This window comes from Bombus huntii, chromosome 15 (assembly GCF_024542735.1).
Source record: "Bombus huntii isolate Logan2020A chromosome 15, iyBomHunt1.1, whole genome shotgun sequence".
NCBI lineage: Eukaryota > Metazoa > Arthropoda > Insecta > Hymenoptera > Apidae > Bombus > Bombus huntii.
This window is the reverse complement of record NC_066252.1, coordinates 7,909,127-7,926,362: the sequence shown is the minus strand read 5'-3', so window position 1 is coordinate 7,926,362 and position 17,236 is coordinate 7,909,127. Positions and strand designations below refer to the sequence as shown.

General features: G+C 33.4%; 4 protein-coding genes across 14 annotated transcripts in view; 2 read left to right on the top strand and 2 right to left on the bottom strand.

Annotated features, from left to right (window-relative positions):
- The window catches only part of LOC126873776 (IQ motif and SEC7 domain-containing protein 2-like), a 144,348-nt gene extending 136,753 nt beyond the window's left edge, over positions 1–7,595 (top strand). For 7 of the 10 annotated variants that reach the window (XM_050634989.1, XM_050634986.1, XM_050634994.1 and 4 more), the window contains 5 exons: positions 211–570; positions 1,013–1,386; positions 2,381–3,036; positions 3,243–3,584; positions 3,784–7,595. In XM_050634989.1, coding sequence (XP_050490946.1) covers positions 211–570; positions 1,013–1,386; positions 2,381–3,036; positions 3,243–3,584; positions 3,784–4,055 — 2,004 coding nt within the window. In that variant the 3' untranslated portion in view covers positions 4,056–7,595. The remainder of the gene's footprint in view (positions 1–210; positions 571–1,012; positions 1,387–2,380; positions 3,037–3,242; positions 3,585–3,783) is intronic. The other 3 variants (XR_007692535.1, XR_007692534.1, XM_050634991.1) reach the window with 3 other exon arrangements.
- Positions 7,596–8,731: 1,136 nt separating this feature from the next.
- LOC126873780 (puff-specific protein Bx42) lies at positions 8,732–11,783 on the bottom strand. Its single transcript, XM_050635000.1, has 8 exons — positions 11,501–11,783; positions 11,037–11,190; positions 10,683–10,850; positions 10,289–10,596; positions 10,043–10,178; positions 9,728–9,983; positions 9,202–9,583; positions 8,732–9,044 (listed from the first exon to the last, which is right to left on the bottom strand). Exons 1-8 carry the CDS (start codon positions 11,512–11,514, stop codon positions 8,834–8,836), a joined length of 1,629 nt encoding a protein of 542 aa, XP_050490957.1. The 5' UTR covers positions 11,515–11,783; the 3' UTR covers positions 8,732–8,833.
- A 361-nt stretch (positions 11,784–12,144) lies between these two features.
- Positions 12,145–14,042, bottom strand: LOC126873787 (NAD-dependent protein deacylase Sirt4). Of its 2 annotated transcripts, none has more exons than XM_050635015.1 (4): positions 13,609–14,042; positions 13,203–13,479; positions 12,838–13,120; positions 12,145–12,761 (listed from the first exon to the last, which is right to left on the bottom strand). In XM_050635015.1, exons 1-4 carry the CDS (start codon positions 13,673–13,675, stop codon positions 12,414–12,416), a joined length of 975 nt encoding a protein of 324 aa, XP_050490972.1. In that variant the 5' UTR covers positions 13,676–14,042; the 3' UTR covers positions 12,145–12,413. The 2 variants fall into 2 exon arrangements, with proteins under 2 accessions (XP_050490972.1, XP_050490973.1); XM_050635016.1 differs by having other exon boundaries at positions 13,203–13,475.
- A 149-nt stretch (positions 14,043–14,191) lies between these two features.
- On the top strand, positions 14,192–17,203 carry LOC126873782 (T-complex protein 1 subunit zeta). The gene is made up of 7 exons (XM_050635003.1): positions 14,192–14,436; positions 15,006–15,597; positions 15,690–16,025; positions 16,109–16,174; positions 16,256–16,478; positions 16,565–16,733; positions 16,819–17,203. The coding sequence occupies exons 1-7, from the start codon at positions 14,300–14,302 to the stop codon at positions 16,889–16,891; spliced, it is 1,596 nt and encodes a 531-aa protein (XP_050490960.1). The 5' UTR covers positions 14,192–14,299; the 3' UTR covers positions 16,892–17,203.
- Positions 17,204–17,236: the final 33 nt, after the last annotated feature.

Genomic DNA, 17,236 nt, shown 5'->3' with positions numbered 1-17,236 from the left:
AAAATTCCTACTAAAAATACCTAGTTATGCTATCTTCAAAGTTACCTTCCAAACACATCTATATCAATTTTTAGTAAAAAATTTCTATTTTCCAAAAGAAAATTCTCACTAAAGACACTTATTCCATGCTACCTTCTGACTCGCATAATGGTTCTTATTTCAAGCAATTTAGACAAGTGACTGTAAAGAAAATCATTGTTATTATTCCAGGACACGTTGTGCAGCATCAGACAAGATACGCCACCAAGAGATCTGCTGCGGACACCATGCACGTCACCGTCGACGCCTCACAATCTTCAGACACAGGTGGTTCAGAACTGGAGTAGTGCCGGTCACCTTGGTTCCGCCGGTAGAACGAGAGGATCCGCGAAAAAGGTGCCACCGGAAGTGCCAAAAAGAACGTCTTCCATTACGTCCAGATCTATGGAACCACGTCACAATGGCCTTAGCAAAAGTGTCGAGAACGGTAGCCTAAGCTCGGTTCAGAGTTCTGGCAGTGATTCCACTAATTGCGAGAGCTCCGAGGGAGACGCTCAAAGAGGATCGCCTGTGTGGAAGCATAAAGGAATCGTGAGTTTCCATTCTACCTCTGTGTTTGTGTTTTTACTTTTATATCAACTCTTTCTTTTGTTTCTTCGAGCTTCTAGACACTTTGGGCTAGACGATATTCAAGGAGAAGTCTGATTTGGTTTGTTTCTAATTCCTCTCTTGTGACGAATTTAATCTTTAGTCCCTTAATCCACTTTTCTTCTATTTATTAATGAAAGTGATTAAACTTTTTTGTAGTATAATATATCTAACAGTACAAATAGATGTATAATATATGTTTTATAAGATACATATATATTTCTGCTTACAATTTCAGTTTAAATTTCTTTTTCTGCCGTTTACCTGTTAACCTTTAAGTATTTTCTTTTCATCTTCTATTAATTTTCATGAATTGTGATACCATAATAGATCTAGACCATAAATCACAACTCTTTTAATCTAATTTTTATCTTCTGTTGTACAGTCAAGTTCACCAGAACACCAAGAATGCGCCAATCACACAACAGACTCAACTACCATGATAAGCAGTGTGAAAGATCTTGGCCACTCTCATGCCAGTTCCGGCTACCAGCTTCCTCTCATGGATCATCCAGAAAGTATACCGCAGACGAGCTATAAAGTTTCTGAAATAGTAAGAAAACGTCAGTATCGAGTGGGCCTAAATCTGTTCAACAAGAAACCAGAAAGAGGAATCAGTTACTTGATCAGAAGAGGATTCTTGGAGAATAGCCCTCAGGGTGTAGCAAGATTTTTGATCAGTAGAAAAGGACTGTCCAAGCAGATGATAGGAGAATATCTTGGAAACCTTCAAAACCCCTTCAACATGGCTGTGCTTGAGTAAGTATCCTGCTATACATTTTTATGTTTTTTCTTTATTTTACTGTAAAGAGAAAAAAGTGAATATGGAGGATAATAGCGCAGTCAGAGAAAGTTAATCTGTTTGTTTATCACAGTGATCGGTGATCGACGTAGCGGAAACACGCAGTTTGGGTTCGTTGCTCGTTATTTATTATAGAAAGTCGTTTTCTCTCTTGTCGCTTTTTAAGAACGCAATTGTTTCGTTTCAGTAGTTGCGTTTGATTCTTTGTCAGTGGCGCAAAGGGTAATTCTGTGAACCACTGTGAAAGAAATACTAGAAATGGCATTGATCTATTTGCCAGTCGTTAGTTTCGCGATTTCGAAAAAAATTTAGGTCAAGGAGGATTGGTAGCATATAACATTACTCGCGGTTATTGTACAAATATCAACGTTCAAGATATTCATATAAGACTTAAGAAAAATATGAGAAATATTTCTTTTATTAGAATACTAAGTTAAACAATTAAAATAATGTTGAATAGAGATATTAACTAATGTTATTCCCAAAGTCTTGATTTGTAAGTCTATGAAAGTGCTATTTTAAAAGTTGTAAGATACAGTGGGAGGTCCATCACGAAACAAAACTAAATTTGAATTCTAATGGACCCTCTTTAGCCTCAGTTAGTGTGACAAACGTGTAACATGAGCCACCGCAACTGGACCACACGGCGAACGGAAAAAGGAACACGTGTTAGCGAACAAAATACTTTAGAATAAATATTGAGTTTAGGATGATTAAGAGTGTGGGTCACCGAATAGCAAGATCGAAAATCAGTCAGAAGTCAAGTTTAACATGTACCAGATACATTATAATGTATATGGAATCATCATCAATGAAACTGACAAAAATATGAATAGATTAGCCTCTATTATAGTGTCAGAACCACAAATAAATAATTATACGTATATTCCCGGAAGAACATGAATAAAAGTATAAAAAAGTAATGAAGTAAAACATTTTTGTATCTTTCAGATGCTTCTCCCACGAGCTGGACCTATCAGGAATGCAGGTAGACGTCGCTTTGAGAAAGTTTCAAGCATACTTCCGGATGCCAGGTGAAGCTCAAAAAATAGAACGACTAATGGAGGTGTTCAGCCAACGTTATTGCCACTGCAATCCCGATGTAGTATCCAGGCTACGCTCAGCAGACACTGTCTTTGTATTAGCATTCGCAATAATCATGCTGAACACTGATCTGCACACACCAAACCTGAAACCAGAACGCAGAATGAGGCTGGATGACTTTGTCAAAAACCTCAGAGGCATAGACGATTGTGGAGATATTGACAGAGATATATTGGTTGGAATTTATGAAAGAGTAAAGGAAAACGAATTCAAACCTGGCTCAGATCATGTTTCTCAAGTGATGAAGGTCCAAGCAACAATAGTAGGCAAGAAACCTAACATGGCCTTGCCTCATAGAAGATTAGTTTGCTATTGTAGACTGTATGAGATCCCAGACATCCACAAGAAAGAGAGACCAGGTGTACATCAACGAGAAGTATTTCTCTTCAACGATCTCCTCGTTGTAACAAAGATCCTGAGCAAGAAAAAGAACAGCGTTACTTATACGTTCAGACAAAGCTTTCCACTGTGCGGAATGGTAGCCACGCTGTTTGAAGTTCCTCGTAAGTTTCACGTTCAAATTGTTTTGACTCTTTACAGTTGGAAAATATTTTAACATCTCTTTTCATTAACCTATAAATTAAAGACTGAATTGGTGAGAAGAAATGTACTTTCTTTACGTTTGTTGTAATTAAGAATTATTAGTTTTTATCATCTAAACATTAAGGCATAACTAGTTTTTATTCTAACTAAGATTTTTATTTTTCAGATTATCCGTATGGAATTAGACTCTCCCAGCGCGTGGATGGAAAGGTGTTGGTTACGTTTAACGCGAGGAACGCGCACGACAGGTGCAAGTTTGTGGAGGATCTCAGAGAATCCATCAGCGAAATGGACGAGATGGAAACCTTACGGATTGAGACGGAACTAGAACGACAGAAGAGCAGCAGAAGTGCGAGGGGCGGCGCTGAAAATAGAGACTCTGGAGTGGCAGATGTCGAGATATGTCCTTGCCCGGGGCCCTACTCCGAAAGATCGGAAACTACCGACATAGATACCCAATTAAAACGTTCTGCCCTTAGTAATTCCCTTCTGGACATACATGAACAATGTAAATAGAATTATTCTATATTTTACATTTTCTGTATTAACACATTTGCATACATGTTATATTAATTAAATTATTTATGTAATTCTGCTAATGTATCTGTCGTATTCTAGTTTTTATTATTTTAAAAAGGCAAACAATATTTTTTGATGAAAAATAATATTTGAAATTTTAATGTCTTTTGTATCTTTACTTTTCACAGTTGCTGGTGAAAAACCACAGCGACGTGGAAGCGTGGGCTCACTCGATAGCGGTATGTCGATTTCTTTTCAATCTACATCTGCCAGCTCAATGAGCCAAGGCATTAAACATCCTGGACAAGTTCATCCTATACATCCAGGGGCTACGATCCCTGGTGGTGCTAAGGGACTGGCTCAGCAGCCATCTTTTTTAGGGGGTCTATTCGCCAAACGGGAACGAAAACTTTCACAATCGGAGGAATCCGGCCCGTACAGTCGCACCACGGAAGTGTAATATATCCTTCCGGTGCTACCTAAGAGATAACAGGCCAAAGTGGAAGTTCCACAAGGGGACACGTCCTATATAGTAATATATTAAACACGTAGTATATACTATTCAAACTTCCGTGAGAAAATGTTCTTCGAAATTATGTATCCCTCATATACATAATACACACAAACCTGTATATAATGTTATAGCTTCCATTATAACGCTATTATAGTTATAATATTATTTATGGATTATGTTGACAATATGGAGGATGCCGAATATTCGAGCTTCATTTCCTTGTGAAAGTTTGAACAGCATGTCCTATATGTTTTATATTGCCAAAATGTGAATCAAATGGATGATTCAAATATCGTGCAGTCTCTTTGTCAGATGGAGCGCGTGAACTCTTTCACTTCCCCTCGGCTTTTAAGGAAGCAAAATGGACGCCAACTTTATGCGTGATTAAAGAGGCCAATGCATCTTGAAGATAAAGGTGAGAAGACAAGTTATCCCATAACTAATTGGGATCTGAAAATGCACTTTGGGAAGTGACACAATGAAGATGAAAAAAGAAAAAGTAAAAAGAAGAGAATAAGAAGAGACAATTGAATAGGCGATGTAAATTTATTGGATTGGGCAGGATCCAATCGCGATCACTCGAGACAAAGGAAACAAATTTGGCAAGATGGCGCGTTGAAGTAGTCTCTGTAGGAGCGCATGTATAGTATTTATTCATCCAAAAATGAAAAAAAAAAAATAACACGTCGATTCACTTTTTCTTATGATATTTATAATAATTTCCAATGGAGAGCGATGCGATCCTCTCAACGCATGTAGATAATCGTTCCGTTGATCGCATAGACCCCATAAACCGGTTTTTCAACTAAAAGTCACGTGACTCAACAAAAAAAATCTTATCACCTCGAAAAGAAAAAGATATGATCGGTTTATGGGAAGAGAATGGCTCTAGTGTAATATCGTGTTTTTTTTTTGCAAGTATCGACGTAGCTATACTTGAACAGTTGTACATAATAGGTATATGATAGATATATAACGGCAATTGTATGATTACAATGATGATGATGATAATTCTGTAACAAAAAACATGAACCGTAGCCTAAGGAAACCGATAAGCAATCCCCTTCTTGATATTAGGTGCATGTCGATGTCTAACAAATTTTTAATATCTCATCAATGAAAAAAAAAGTAATAAATCATTTGGATCGTAGCAATCTTTGTAAGTATTAACATTTTAAAAAAAAGGAAGAAGAAGAAGAAGTTACAGAGAAGCGTTTTTTCGTTGTTGAGGTACATTCTCATAATCTTCTGCAAATCGTAGTTCTGCTTGTGTGTTCAGAATCGAGCAGTTTTTTTCTCCGAAACAGCGTACTAATGAGAAAATTCAATTAACCAAATTAGTTGGTTTCTCGTCTCGTAGCACGTGTAGCTAACTCTCAGCGTCATCTTAAACGAATGCTATAAGGATCAATGAATGGAAGAGGACAACTTGTATGCCTTATGTAACAACTGCCACAACTTATCATCAAGAGATGAGAAACTGACTAATAATCTTATCAATTATTAAAGAGATAGACAACCTTTTTAAAGGGCTGCAGAATTACATTTGGAAAAGTAATATAACTTGTACATATATATATTACCAGCGATCACAATACCAATTAATAGCAATTAAAAAAATGGATTGTCCGATTAATTTCGATTCGAAGTGATTAATCAGTGAAATTTGATACACTGTACATTATTATAATACGTTTCGAACTTTGGGAGTTTCATTGTAATTAACGTCATGATGTAATGTACGCACACATTACCAGTTTTTGTATAAACATTGAAATTTATTTTCGTAGTTCTCTTTAATAATAACCTTGAGATTCAAGTGATTCTAACACTTTTTGCACTTCTGATCGATAAGCACTCTAACGTCTGTTTCCAAATTATATTTCCTTAATCGTGTAATTTGAATCCTTCAGCTGTCACAGAAATAGATCTTCTTTAGAGAAGCAGCTTATTTTTCTGAGCATACAATTTCATAATGAGATACACTCACATATTTCAGATTAAAAGTAATAGATTTACTAAGGACTAAAAGTTTTGCTACATTTTATCTCTTATAGTGATTTGTGAGAGTATTTGAACATTTACCATAGAAAACTTTAACATATATATGTATTATGTATTTGTTTCACATTTGCTCAATATAATCGTGATAGTCTGGTCTCATTACAGCACCAATAAAATTTCAAAATATTTCATATACAGTAATATGACCATAAAAGGCATCTACAAGTGTTTGAATACTCTTACACTATACATAAACTCTGACTGCTATCACAAGTTTCTCAATCTAAATGTCTATTGTTCTCCAAAGTAAACAGAGAAAGAGGCTGTAATGATCGCATAGGTTCTAACTAATTATAAAACTGGAAAATAGCTATTCACGTTGTGGAGATGAGAATATAGGTCTTACAAAGACGTGTATTGTTATAGGAAAAGATATAGCGAGATTATAAAATCTAAAAAAATAAAAAATAAATAAAATAAATAAGATAAAAAAATTTCAAGAAACTAAACAATAATTTGAGACATATGGAGAAAGAGAAGGAATTAAAAGCCTCATTCAATATATCATAGAATAATATGGAACTGTTCTCCTTTTATAGAACATTTATGAAAAATTGTGTATAGCATAAAATTTGAAAGGTAAATTCTAAACATATGCAGTTTGCTATTTTTCACATAATGCATATATAAAAAAATTTTATACATCACTAATGACTAAACTACGAATTTTTATGTATTTATGGAAATTCTGAAAATGAAGGAATGTACAAAATGGATGTAACATGCAAAAATATACAAAATATCTAAAGTAAAGTACTCGAGTGAAACAAATCTTTGCATAGATTCCATTTCTATAATTGTGTTCATAAAAATATAAAACATAAAAATCCGTAATCTATTAATGACTTTCACGGCCTGAGATTCGAGGTACTTCTATAAAATGCGTACAACGTTGGACGCAATTACATCAATCGATGTCGCTAATTGATAATTAAATTTATAACCTCGCTATATCTCTTCCGCCAAGTATATATGCGTCGTTTACAGCTGAAGGAAACAAAAACCGAGAGAACTCGAACGTAACTATGAATAGTTGGCAAAGTGTTCATCCTAATTGTACATAGGCTCCCATGGATCCGTAACAAGTCCGTAGTCTTCAGCGTTATTAATTCTAGTCTTTCTCATCAGGAGAGTTCTCCGGTTACGCTGTAATGTTTGCGAGGGAGAGAGCGAAAGAGAGAGAGAGAAAATAATTCCATAAAACTTTGTCAGAAAAACTTTGATGTAGTTCTTAAGAATGTGGTTTACAATAAAAAGTGTGAGGTCAGTCTAATATAACAAAGGATCGCGTCAATTTGCGTGAACGATGAAACAAATGCTCGTTCAGATTCCCGAAATTTAAAAAATGAAAAGAAAGATGATCAATATACGGAAATTCTTCTGTGATAAACTTCTTACGAATGAAAAAAAAAAATAAGAAAAGACTGATTAGAAAGACCATCTTCTAAGTCGCCGTATCTACAAGAAAATTCATGAAAAACTAAAAAAGAAAGATGAAATAAGCATCATAAAAGCTCTCACGAATGATTCTATAAATGATTGATTCCTATAAATCGTATGCGTAGTCATTTTTATTTAGAAACGACGAAGACGGACATCAACATCCGGTTTTTGGACGGAGACGAGGAGAACATTAGATTTTTTGATTGTTTGTAGTCATACTGTTTTTCAAATTCTGTCCCTTATGTACAATCATCCTACATCTTACGACATCTTTAAGCAATTTAACTGGATTATATGGAAGTTTTCTTGCACGAACTCATACATATACATTATATTTATATAATAAGCGAAAGATATAAATTTCAGCCTGGCTCTTAATAAAACTAGTGGGTACCAAAGTAGACACTATGACAGTATAAAGTTTCATTAGGATGATTTACTTAGATACAGAAAATAAAGAAAGAAAAAAAGCAGTTTGGCGATGATGAGAATAAGTAGTAAACAATGATCATGCAACATTAAAGCAATACAACATTGTGTAACATCATTACCATGAATTATTCGCGAATTTACGGTGACTAGATTTAATCAAATTTGACGCGATCTTCGAAAAATGACGACATGCAAAAAAAACGGTGTCGATAAACGCATTTGATGAAAAAAAAATATTTGATGAGAAAGTAAGTAACTACGTTATTAATTTAGAAATAACAATCGCTCCTCGTGCGAAAGTATCGCCTCCTTTGTTAATCTAACGAACGCTGTATGCACATTGTGTTAATAAAGAACTATGAGTCTGAAACGTAACTCTAACCAACTTCACTCTTATAAAATGAAACATAACATAAATAACCATCGGGGAGAAAATAGAATATAACATTTCTTGTTGTTTATTATACTAAGTAATCGATATATTTAGCAATTTCAATCAGTTTGTATACATTCTTTCATTTTTTTTGTAAAAGTTCACTTCTTTCTCAGCACAGTGTGAATAATTAAAAATGAATACCGTTTTTAAAAATTGTAAGGCATTTTATACTTGTTTGGATGTTTTGTATCTGTATCGTATTTGTAAAACCAATCACTGATTAGATTATCAAAGTGATCGAAACGACTAATTTTAAGCTTCATTTATTTGAATCTAGAGCTAACTTATATAACATTAAAAAAAGGAAAATTGTTCTAAAATAATAAGAACAGATAAACAACAAAGAAAGTTAATGTTTCCTTCGTTTGTCGCGATCGTCTCTCCGTTGTTCCCGCTCGTCTTTGCGTTTTGTTGTTGTGGTAGTAGAACTGCTCGCACGCTTGGCTTGCTTCAAGAACTGATCCAAACCAAAAGGATCTTCCTCATCCTTCTCGAACTGTACTGGTCCTGAGCGTGTCGTTGATCTATCAGTTCCGCTGAATTCCTTATCCGGAACAAATCTAAAATTACAATAGAAACATGTTGATATAAGAACACTTATTCCAAAAACATTTTTCTTCTCTATAACTTCTTAAACATCTTTAAAAATTCTTGTCAAGTTAATTAATTGAAACACAATACATTGATATAATTGTATTAAAATAATCAAACAAATACCTGTTCGTTTTAACAAGCTTTTCCAAATCATCTCCGTAAGTATCTTTATCAATATTTTTACTAGGACGGTATATATGAGAGCCGATAGAGTTAGAATCTTTCCAGGGCTTATCATAAACATTATATTCGTCATCATGCCCGTAACCACTATCCATTCCTTTGCTAGTGTTGAACAATCTTTGGTCAAACTGTGCTTCTCCGGTATTAGGAATACTCTTTGCTGGTAAACCGAGTGCAATCTGTTCACTGATGTCGCGTTCTCGTTCACGTTGCAATCTAGAACGCTTATCAGGTGCAGCACGCGCCAAATTCCGCTCTCGAGCACGGTCCTTGTGTCGTTCTTGCCTGAGTTGATCTCTTTCCCGCGACTCCTCCGATTTTTCTATGTAATATCAAAAAACACGACACTATTAAACACTGTATTACGATATAACACGATATTAAATGTATTCTAAATACTTAAAAATAGTCAAGATTATAGATGATTTTGTATGATTATGTAAGTGCACAGAATGCATATACGAACCCATTGCTGCTGATTTTAAACCAGCACGTTCTTCCCTAGCTTTCTGCGCTAGTTGTCTCAGATGGTCCTCTTTTTTCTCTTTTTCCTTCTGGGCAAGTTTCTTCTCAAGCTGTGCTCGCATTTCTACCGCCTCTCGAGCTTTCCTATCTGCTATATAAAGAGCCTCAGCCAGCTTAGCAAAGTTCTCATTTATGTGAACCTGTTGCAACCCACGACCGTCTGCAGCTAGTCGTTTATCGAGCGGGATCGTGTATCCCTGAAAAAATCTTCGTTAGTAAAATATCAATCAATTACGAACTAAAAAAACCTATTTACTTTCGCATTTTTCCAGTTACTAATACAGGGCGGTATTTTCCACTCCTTCTGTTCTTTTACTGTTACTTTCCGCGTAGGCGAGTGCATCACAGGCGCTGGCGGTGATGGAGGACCTCGCGGTATTTTTTTATTAATTCTACAATTAAAAGATACTATATTATTCACAACATAGTTAACATAACTTATATTTAAAATATAATTTATTTGGTGCTTAGTCCCAAGAAAATTCATAATGTTGAAACTCACTTGAATTTTGGTGGTTCTAAAGGATCTATCTGAGCCTCCACCATTCTAATAACCCTTTGTTTAGCCCCAGAATTAAATGATTGTCCTTGTTGGGAAGGTGTATATCGAATGTATTGCGCAGGAGCTTGTTTCTCCGCGCATCTTACTGGCATTGCTGCAGCTATCTTTGATCTTGTTATCTTCTCTAAAGCCTTCTTAGTTTTTTCTGTGAGTTCATCAATTTCTTCATTGGGTGGACGTTGCAAACTAGGATCTTCCTCACTTGTAATTTCTGAAGGTAATAAGTCACTCAGTTTGCTGTACACGATCTATAAGAGAACATAATATAAGCAAAAATAAACCAAATGCAAATGTTTACGCAATTAAATAGTATTATTGATGTAAATTAAATTACCTTATCCTTAGAGTGGCCTTGTCTAGCAACAACATCATATTTCACTTTTCCTTGAGCATCAAGCTGTACTGCTAAAGCATTACTAGTGGTTTCTTTTCCCTTCATTCCCATCCCAAGTGGATATTGGGCTACATGAATCTCTGGGAATGCTCCACCATCTCCAAAATCCTGCACAGTTAATATGAATCTTTAGAGACTTATATAAACAATTCGAAATGAAAAATACAAAAACATTCATTTATTGTACACATCCAGCACTGGATATCATTGCATATCATATTATTATATACAAATACACTATATTTATTATAGATAAATAGAGGATTATACTTAGTTAGTTATAAAATCACTTACTTCTGGATTTCTTGGTACAAATCCTTTACGTTGGCCATATGGTGGAGCAGTAACAACAGCTTTGACAAGAGCAGATACAGGTCTCTGTCGTAATTTCTGTTCCCTTGCTTCATCTTCTCTATCCCACACGACCTGAGATGGTGTAGGTAGTAAGCTATAACAGAAACACTTTATAAATATTCTTATGAATTAAAATACAAATAAATATAAGTAATACACGCAAAAATATAAAAAACATTTGCAAACAGCGAATAACTACAATAATCACACAAATTCAGATACAGTTGCGTCATTTGCTTTGTTTAACAAGTACGCGTCAGGTTATATCAAAATACGCAAAATATATCAAAATACATGACTCAGAAAATTCTATATTATACTGCACCGTATAATACAAAAATGATATAATTAGGTATTCTACACGTAATAAGAAAATAATTATAGAATAATTATCAAAATCTAACCTTGCTAACGACATTTTGTTAATAACAAAATGTAATAATCCCACCTGTAACTGATATACTAATCACAAAGCGTTGCAATCTAGTAGGTACATCGATATGTAAATATATACTCTTTCAGCTAATGCTTCGATTCGTTGAATAAAATCTGTAAATCTTTATACATGTATTTCGTAGGTTAAAAGGAATTTAATAAGAAAGTTGTCTAATTCGGAAGACATAATCACAAAAGTTCACAAATTAATCCTTTTAGTTATCTTTCTTGTGGACGCTAAAACACTATCACCACGTAGCGGTGAAAAGGTGGAACTAATCGTTATTGCTATGCTTGTATACACATCTATGTATACACTATTAGTCGCATCTATTGTGCTCCCTTGTCCGTATCGAGTATATGTTTATATTTTTGTCGCACGCTATTGCTATCCTTGTTTATGGACAAGTCGTGTGCTGCTATCTACTAGATACGGAAGTAACAACAATTTAAAAAATTATGGATAGATGGTAAAGACAAACAAGACTTAAGACAAAAAATAATTATATTCTTTTGATGAAGACAAATATCTTCATTTCTAAAATCTCAACAATACTAGAATCAAACTTTCTATAAAGGAAGTAGCATATTATATAAAGTATTGTACAAAAAATTTTTTGTTGGAAAAAGATGTTTTATTTGTACGTTATACATAGATTAATCTAGAGTAATCACAGCCAAGATGTAAAACAATATGAAAAGAACTATTCACATTACTTCTACTTAATCAATGAATTGCGAATTTTTATGCAAATTGGTATTTTTATAAATAATAAAAATAATACATATTATACTTTAATTATTTTGTATATTTTTGCACATTATGTGCGTTTTTGTAATTTTAAATTTTTTAAAAATGCATAAAAATCCGCAGTCTATTAATTAACATTCCATACATTCCTCATGTTGATCAATCATTGAGTAAATTCTCGATAAAATATCGCCACATCTACCTTCCACTTTGATTTCCGCGAGATCGTCCGCTCTGGTTTTTCCAATATTCACTATAGCTATTGGCTTTTTAGCATGGCTAGCTTGCAACGCGATTCGATAGCCAGAAAACGTAGTAAGTGTTGTACCCAAAATTAGTAGAGAATCTGAATGCTCAACATTATATCTGACACTTTCTACAACTTGACGTGGGACATTGTCCCCAAAGAAGATCATGTCTGGCTTAAGAACACCACCACAATTTCCACATGGTGGAATTTTAAATCTTTCTACTTGCTCCTGAATTAAAATGAATCATTTAAATCAAAATTTCTTAGCTTATCCCTGAACTTCTTAAATTATTTATAACATTTACTTGCGATATATCCACATCTCCATCGGGTCTTATCATTTCACTAGTCCCTGCCATGTTTGGATTCATTCTATCTAAGATTTCTTGCAATTGATATCTACATATTCTTTCATTACAGTTGAGACACATTACTTTAAATGCTGTCCCATGTAACTCTATCACTTTTTTGCTGCCTGCTTTTGTGTGCAAGTTGTCAACATTTTGTGTAACAATACATCTTATTTTGTTATGATCCTCTAATTTTTTTAGTATTTCATGCACAATATTTGCTTTAACAGAAGAAAATCTATGAAATGAATGTTTTAAAATTATTACAAACTTTTGCATATCATTTTATAATTGTAGTTCTAATCAAGAAAAATTACAACCTAGGCCAACCTATATAATTTCGAGCCCAATATCGCCTTCTAATCTCAGCGCTGTTACAAAAGTCTTTGTAAAGAACTGGTCTGCGATTGCTTCTTGCATAAAGGCCAACGCCTTCGGATCTATAATCAGGAATACCACTCTCTGTGGATACTCCTGCTCCTGTTAATATGCACATATTACTGTGACTATTGATAAAACCCTTTAACATCAACAAATCTCTGTCTTTCACAGGTCCACATTTCGGGACAAATGCAAAATCTGATGTATATGATCTATCTTTAATAATAATAATTCATATTATATATTGATAAAAATCAATGAATACTATAAATAAATATCATAATAATATATTACAATAATAACATTCTAGATAAATACAAATATTGGAACAAGAAAAAAACTCACATAATAATATTCCTATTGTATTAACAGTCTTACATGACTTTACACATATAACATTTATTTTAAACATCTTTTATGTTTATAACAGTTATGTTAAAAATATGAGAATATTGTATAATTTTATTTAAGGTTACTTTTTTATCTCATCATAGTATTTTCGCCTGTGATGTAATCTTTTCATATCAAAATGATTACCAAAAACGTCACATGCTATAACTAAAACAATCTTCAAAAAATCATTCAAAAATATCATTCCAACAATGAAATAAAACTTTAAAATAGAGCTAAACATTTAAAAAAGACAATCGCTTGGAAAAAAGGAAAATCCTTATATAAATATATGAATTTAAGTAAATTTTTGAGTCATTCTTAGATTGTTCTAGACCAACTTAACATTAAATAAAGAACGGTATTTAAATATCAATGAATTAGATATATTCTTAAATTTAATAGCTTTGAGCATTTTTTAATTGATTTTTAAATGAACTTGCAATTTTCAAAGAGAATTAAAAAATTTATGGAAAAAATTTATATTTTTTTCGGAAGTTATGAAATGAAAATCCCTATATTATTGAATCTGAACATCGGCTACTTGACATACTGTATTATTCAGACAGTTGAAGCCATTGATAGAAGCTTGCATGCTGAGACGATACGTTTATTATTTCGCGAATTTTGATTATTATCTAGTGAAATGGCAGCGATTAGTTTGTTAAATCCCAAAGCTGAGTTTGCTAGAGCTGCTCAGGCTTTGGCTGTCAATATATCGGCCGCAAAAGGAATTCAAGATGTGATGAGAACGAATCTTGGGCCGAAAGGCACCATGAAGATGTATGTATACTTATTCTCACGTGCTAATTTAACAATTTATCATTTATTTAATAAATTAAAGTGAAGTATTAAAATTATGAGTATAAAATTACGAAAATTATTTTGTATTTCATACTTTCCACTACTGTTTGCTTGTTACATTAAAACATTGCAGTTAAGTATATTATCCTTATTAGGTAAGATCGATATGTCCGTGAAATCTCTGGTGGACAAGGAAAGGAGTATAAATCAAACTATAATTGACAGAATGATCTAATATTTTCTACATTTTCTATATTACTGTTTTTGTTTATGGTTCTAATAGCATAAATCAATTTCACTTCTTTCCCGTTCTTCTAACTAAGTTGCTAATAGTATATCCAAAATCTAATACCTAATTTTACATTGCATTTTGAATATTATATGTGCTTTTCTGCAAAACTAATAATTCTGACTTATACTATTTTGTTATCTTACCAGAGAAATAACAATCTGGAAACTCAATTATGGAAATTAATAACTCAATTCTTTGTATATACAATTGATCACCAAATCATTTTTTGAAATTCAATAATACAAAATTTTTCAAGGTTGGTGTCTGGAGCAGGTGATATTAAAATTACAAAAGATGGAAATGTATTATTGCATGAAATGCAAATCCAACATCCAACAGCATCTCTGATTGCTAGAGCATCCACTGCTCAAGACGATATTACTGGGGATGGCACAACTAGCACAGTATTAGTCATTGGAGAGCTTCTAAAACAAGCTGATATTTATATATCCGAGGGTCTTCATCCTAGAATGCTCACAGAAGGTTTTGAACTAGCTAGAGTAAAAACTTTGGAAGTATTAGACTCCTTGAAGATTCTGATTGAGCCCACAAAGGAAAATCTAATGAGCATTGCTAGAACATCGCTTAGAACTAAAGTCCACCCTACTGTAGCTGACAAACTAACAGAAGTCTGTGTGGATGCAATTTTGACTATTAGACAGAAAGATCAAGAAATCGATCTCCATATGGTTGAATTAATGGAAATGCAGCATAGAACTGCAGCAGATACTAACTTAGTTCGTGGTATTGTAACTGACCATGGATCTAGACATCCAGATATGCCTAAGAGAGTAGAGAATGCTTACATACTAACTTGCAATGTTAGTCTGGAATATGAAAAGAGTGAGGTAAATGAAGTGATTTAGGAAAAGAATCAATCATTTCTGTAAAATATAAATATTTCCCTCCTTTAAATAATGAAATTGTATTTATTATGAAGGTGAATAGTGGGTTCTTTTACAAAACTGCTGAAGAGCGCGAGAAATTGGTAGCTGCAGAACGTGAATTCATCGATAATCGGGTAAGAAAAATAATCGAACTAAAAAAGAAATTATGTGACGGAACGGACAAGTCGTTCGTCGTCATAAATCAGAAAGGCATTGACCCACCATCCTTGGATATGCTTGCCCGGGAAAATATTTTGGCTTTGCGCAGAGCAAAACGTAGAAATATGGAACGTTTAGCACTGGCCTGTGGTGGAACAGCTATGAATTCCTTTGATGACTTAACAGAAGAACACTTAGGATGGGCCGGACTTGTATACGAACATGTATTGGTAAGTAATTTTTAAGTAATGCAATATCTAGATCATTACATTTTACACAAAATGAAAAACATACTCTTTTATCTTTTTTATAGGGAGAGACAAAATATACATTTATTGAAGAATGCAAGAAACCGAATTCCGTAACAATCCTGCTAAAGGTAGGATAATAAATTTAATTTCCTAAATTTGTATGATCTTTTTTAATTTTCAATAACTTCAATCAACTTGATAATTTGTAGGGCCCAAATAAATACACTTTAGAGCAATTGAAAGACGCTGTAAGAGATGGTCTAAGAGCTATTAAAAATGCTATTGATGATCGCGCGGTTATTCCTGGTGCTGGTGCTTTCGAAGTAGCTGCTAGTCAAGTACTCCATCAGTATAAAGAAAAAGTGAAAGGAAAACAACGCTTGGGTGTACAAGCTTATGCAGAAGCTTTGCTCGTCATTCCAAAAACTCTTGGTAAATAAGATATTTCAAACTAGTAATTGTCTTTCAAAAATTATTTTATTTCATATGTCTTAATATTTATTTTTTTATCCATCTAGCTGTAAATAGTGGATTTGATGCACAGGATACAATTGTTAAGTTATTAGAAGAAAGGTCTACATTAGGTGAAGCGGTAGGATTAGATATTTCTTCAGGTGAAGCATTGAAACCCACGGATGCTGGTATTTATGATAATTACAATGTGAAGAAACAAATTATTAATTCATGGTAAATATATTTATAAAATCTTGTTTAGATTGAAATTTGACAGTATCATATCTTTTTTCAAATACGTATTAACTTTTATTTATAGCACAATTATTGCCAGTAATCTCCTCCTGGTTGATGAAATTATGAGGGCAGGATTATCGTCTCTGAAAGGTTAAATCACACGGATCGAACGCTTCATAACTTTATGGTTCTTTCATCTAATTTAAATATTGTATTTGCACGATCTCTATTGAACCTTCTGCATAATTTCTATGTTTTTATATGCTTTTAAATAACAAAAGAATTGCACAGCGTAATAAATAAAAATGCTACTTTTAAATTAAAAATTTCGGAAATGATAAAAACGTTTATTATTTGTGAAATTTCCATCACTGATCGAGATATATATGATCTCGAATTGCAAAATGGTAGTTTCGAATACAACTTTGTACAATTAATGATTTAAATAAAAAAGAAGAATGAAATAATCCTTTGTATAAATATCATTTTCACGGTGACGT